Source organism: Tupaia chinensis, unplaced genomic scaffold, assembly GCF_000334495.1.
Source record: "Tupaia chinensis unplaced genomic scaffold, TupChi_1.0 Scaffold149104_1, whole genome shotgun sequence".
NCBI classification, from domain to species: domain Eukaryota; kingdom Metazoa; phylum Chordata; class Mammalia; order Scandentia; family Tupaiidae; genus Tupaia; species Tupaia belangeri.
In genome coordinates this window covers 487,179-491,753 of record NW_006208950.1, presented here as the reverse complement: position 1 = coordinate 491,753, position 4,575 = coordinate 487,179, and the positions used below count along the sequence as shown (strand labels likewise).

General features: G+C 36.0%; 1 protein-coding gene across 1 annotated transcript; it reads left to right on the top strand.

The window, feature by feature from the left end:
• The first annotated feature begins 3,185 nt into the window (after positions 1-3,185).
• Positions 3,186-4,124, top strand: LOC102468341 (olfactory receptor 4C46). Its single transcript, XM_006170867.2, has one exon. The coding sequence runs from the start codon at positions 3,186-3,188 to the stop codon at positions 4,122-4,124; it is 939 nt and encodes a 312-aa protein (XP_006170929.2).
• The last annotated feature ends 451 nt before the right edge of the window (positions 4,125-4,575 follow it).

Here is a 4,575-nt window from a genome sequence, read left to right as displayed (position 1 = left end):
ACTATTCTGCCTAGTGGCAATTCGTAGGACTTAGCTCTCTGATGGACCAAGCTCTCCTATAACAAAAGTATGCATGATGTGTTTGTCATAAGATTACTAAAGATTATTAACAATGTGTTAATCTTTAATAATCAAGATTGTTAAGATTATTAAAAGAAAATGTAAATATACTCAATATACATAAAAACATATATGAATATTAAATAGTATAATAAGTATAAGACATTAGCTTCTTAGAACAAGTATAAATATAAAAGGGCCCTTCCTTGGATCAATTACTATGCATAATATGAATCTCTTTTGCATCCTTATACATCCTTATATTAGAGATGATTCTTCCTGAATTTTTTGCATGAATAAATGTTATATTTATTGCTCTACCAAGTATTGCTATCTCCTAAGTGCATACACAATTGTAAAATATTAGTCTCACATTAAAGATGGGAAAACAAGGATGGAGGCTGCCCCAAAATGTACCCAAGATAAAAGAAGTTGTAAGACAAAAATAGGATTTTAATTCAATCTTTCAAATTATAAAACCAGTATCACTATAATAAAATGTACACCTTTTTCAACATTTGGAGATGAGTCTGGTGGCCCAATTTTGGAATCAGTAAAAATGGATAGCAAAATCTGTAGAAGAACCCAAGAAAAGAGGCTCTTCAATGACTACAATACTACACTTTCCTTTATATTTGGGAGTTCAAAGATGTGACTCTGTGTGTGTGTGTGTGTGTGTGTGTGTGTGTGTGTGTGTATTTGTCTGTTTTTCTGTCTACCTGCTTTGGTGTTTGCTGGTGAAATTCCACTATACAAACTTCCCTATAAAGTAATATTAGAGAAATTATATTATAATGGTCATATCAGAAGGGGATTACCAGTTCAACATAGTTTTTTTATAACATAACAATATAGGACATGAGTGCAAAATCTAGAGGATATCTTTAAGAAGAATAATCTGATCTAATCTCAGCTATGCCCTTTATTAGCTACTTGATTTTAGACAAGATATTTAATTTCTCTAAGCTTTTATTTTCTAATAAGTAAAAAAATAAACACAGAAATGAAATAATAACAATCCTTGGATTGGTATCAAAAACTAAATCAGTGAAAACATTTAAAATGCATTAGTATTCCATAAATTTTAATGAAAATTATTAACTACCGATTCTCAATTTATAATGGGATTATGTCTCAATATACCCATAAGAAGTTGAAAATATTGTGAGATGAAAATCTGTTTAATGCACTTAAATCAATTTAATGCACTACTGAACATCATAGCTTAGTTGAACCTACCTTAAACCTGCTTAGAACACTTTCATTAGCCTATAGTAGGGCAAAATCATCTCACACAAGGTTTGTTTTAGAACAAAATGCTAAATAGTTCATGTAATTTATTGAATACGTACTGAAAGTGAAAAACAGAATGGTTATATAGCTATTCAGTTATGTTTTTTATTGAACATATATTGCTTTTTCCATTACTGTAAAGAAATAAAATTATAATTTGAATGATTATAAGTCAGAAACTTTCTGTATTAATGTTATGATGTTAATATATTATAACTATTATTGTGCTAATGTTATTATTAGCAGGAGACTCTGAGATTTTTGCCTCATCTGCAAACTGGATAAATTAAGACCAACCACAAAGGTTGTGGGAAGTGTTAAAGGGGATCATGTATGCAAGGCACTTCCTACTTAGCCTTGACATGGCAATTTTTATCATTAACAGGTATACTTTATTAGTTATTATAAAGTTAGCTGTATTTAGACAATAGCATTATAAATTATTTTCTATTACCACTTAGGCTTTACATTCCCATCACAAATGCCCAATTACTCGTGTCAACAATTCTTAAAACTGCACACTGAGGGCTGGGAGGTGGTATGGAGGTTAACATGCTGGATACCACATGGCCAACTGAGTGGTTCAAGTCCTGAACATCGCAGCTTGAAAATCATGCCAGGTACATGTGCGTGCATGGCCAAAATCTCGAGAGGAGATTGAACAAAAAGGAACTGTGGAGTGCCCATCCTACCTGGGGAGCAGTTTCTCACTTTCCCTCTATCACTCTCTCTCTCTCTGTCTCTAGTGAGTGCACACACCCTATAGCAAAAAAAGAAAGAAAGAAAATAAAGAAACCAACTATACACTGAGGTTCCTGTCTTATGCTTGTACCACATTTCTAAACATCAGTGCAGTTCATCCAAGACATACAAACATCTTAATAGAGTAATATCCTGGGAGTCCCACTTTCTCAAATTCATCTCACAATCCCACTTACATATTTAATAATCTATCAATATTCCCCATTTTCTAAAGAATAAGTATTTCTTTTGGTTTTATAACCATGATCTTCACATCAATCTCCAATCTGTCTTTTGAGACGTAGCTGCTACTAGGTCTACTACTACCCAATATACTATTTCATCTTAGGGGTTTCTTGAGAGAGGTATTTTTTCTACAGGTGCATGTGCTTGCCAGGAAGACAAAGAGATAGAAACTGGGAAATCATCCCACAAAGGGGATGGCCATGCCACCATTCCTTCTCCATTCTCCTCATGGAATTTTTGGTATGCACACACACACATGCCCAGCATGAGTTTTAAATCACCAGTCAGGGACTTGAACCATGGTCAACTATGTGGGAGTCCAGCTACGTAACCATTATGCCATCTGCTGGTCCCTCATATTAGGTTCATAATCATCTCAGAATGCTAAGTATTCTGGCTAATCTGCTAACATTGTACTTGCAAAGGTTCCACAGCTATATTCTTTTTTGTTTAAAGATTTATTTATTTTATTTTATTTGTTTATCAATATTCTGCAATTTGACCACAGAGAAACAGATAAAGAAAGAGAGGGAGAATGAGAAAGTAAGCTGCCAGGTCCAGGATTTGAACTATGGTCAGGCATGTGGGAATCCAGTGCCTTAACTACCATGCCACCTGCCAGCCCACCACAGCTATACTCTTAACAGTGTCATCACCAAGGAAGCAAACTGCTTATTCTTCAAAAGCTGAAAGCCTTTATTTACACCACAAAAAAATAAAAAATTTATGATGTGATAGAATGATAAATTTCAAAGGGGTGTATTATATATTAGAATGGAGATATATAATAAATTCAAAGTTGCATTAATAAAAATTGTTTTTCAGGTAATATAATTAACCATCACATGAAATACATGGCAAATAAGAACAACGTGACAGAGTTCATTTTATTGGGGCTGACAGAGAATCCAAAGATGCAGAAAATCATATTTGCCATGTTTTTTATAATCTACATCATCACTGTGGTAGGAAATGTGCTCATTGTGGTCACCATCATTGCCAGCCCATTACTGGGATCCCCCATGTACTTTTTCCTGGCCTACCTCTCCTTCATTGATGCCTGCTATTCCTCTGTCAATGCCCCTAAACTGATTGTAGATTCACTCCGTGAAAAGAAGACCATCCTGTTCAATGGATGTATGACTCAAGTCTTCGGGGAACATTTCTTTGGAGGTGCAGAGGGTATTCTACTTACTGTGATGGCCTATGACCGCTATGTGGCCATCTGCAAGCCCTTACACTACACGACCATTATGAACCGGTGGATGTGTGGCCTTCTAGTAGGAGTGGTGTGGATGGGAGGCTTTCTGCATGCAATGATACAGATCCTCTTCATTATCAGACTACCCTTCTGTGGCCCTAACATCATAGACCACTTTATGTGTGATCTGAACCCTTTGCTCAATCTTGCCTGTACTGATACCCACACTCTGGGGCTCTTTGTTGCTGCCAACAGTGGTTTCATTTGTCTGTTAAATTTTCTCCTCCTACTGTTCTCCTATGTGGTCATTTTGCGCTCCCTAAGGGCCCACAGCTTGGAAGGGAGGCGCAAAGCCCTCTCCACCTGTGTCTCCCACATCACCGTAGTCGTCTTATTCTTTGTGCCCTGCATATTTGTGTACATGAGACCCGCGGCTACTTTATCCATGGATAAAGCAGTTGCTGTATTCTACACTATGATAACTCCTATGTTAAATCCATTAATTTACACCTTGAGAAATGCTCAGATGAAAAATGCCATTTGGAAAATGTGTTGTTTGAAAGCTACTTCAGGTGATAAATAAATTTGCCTAGGGTTCAATATCAATTCAACAGAGACAAGTGTCAAAAGAACATAGTGGATGACGTCAGGAAGAAATACTTAAGGGATAAACTAAACAATTAATACTAACAATTTATAGATTCTGTACCGAGAGGAAGAGAAATTATATAAGAAAAGTGAGGATGGGGGTGAATATAATCTAAGACTACTCTAGTTATCTGGGAAATTTTATTAAATTAAAGCTTAGTTTTACTAGCTTCACTCAGTATATGAATTGACAGGCTTTGCTTCTCTCTCTCTCTTTCTTTTTAAGGTTTTTGCCATAGGGTATGTGCACTCACCAGAGAGAGACAGAGAGGGAAAAAGTGAGAAATCACCCCCAGAGCGAATAGCTATGGCACAATCCCTTCTCTGCCATTATTCTCTTGGGATTTTGGGCATGCACACACACATGCCCAGAGTGATATTCAAGC

Bases quoted from the DNA above. Each gene is read 5' to 3' on its own strand.
- LOC102468341 (XM_006170867.2), top strand. From the start codon at position 3,186: ATGAAATACATGGCAAATAAGAACAACGTGACAGAGTTCATTTTATTG.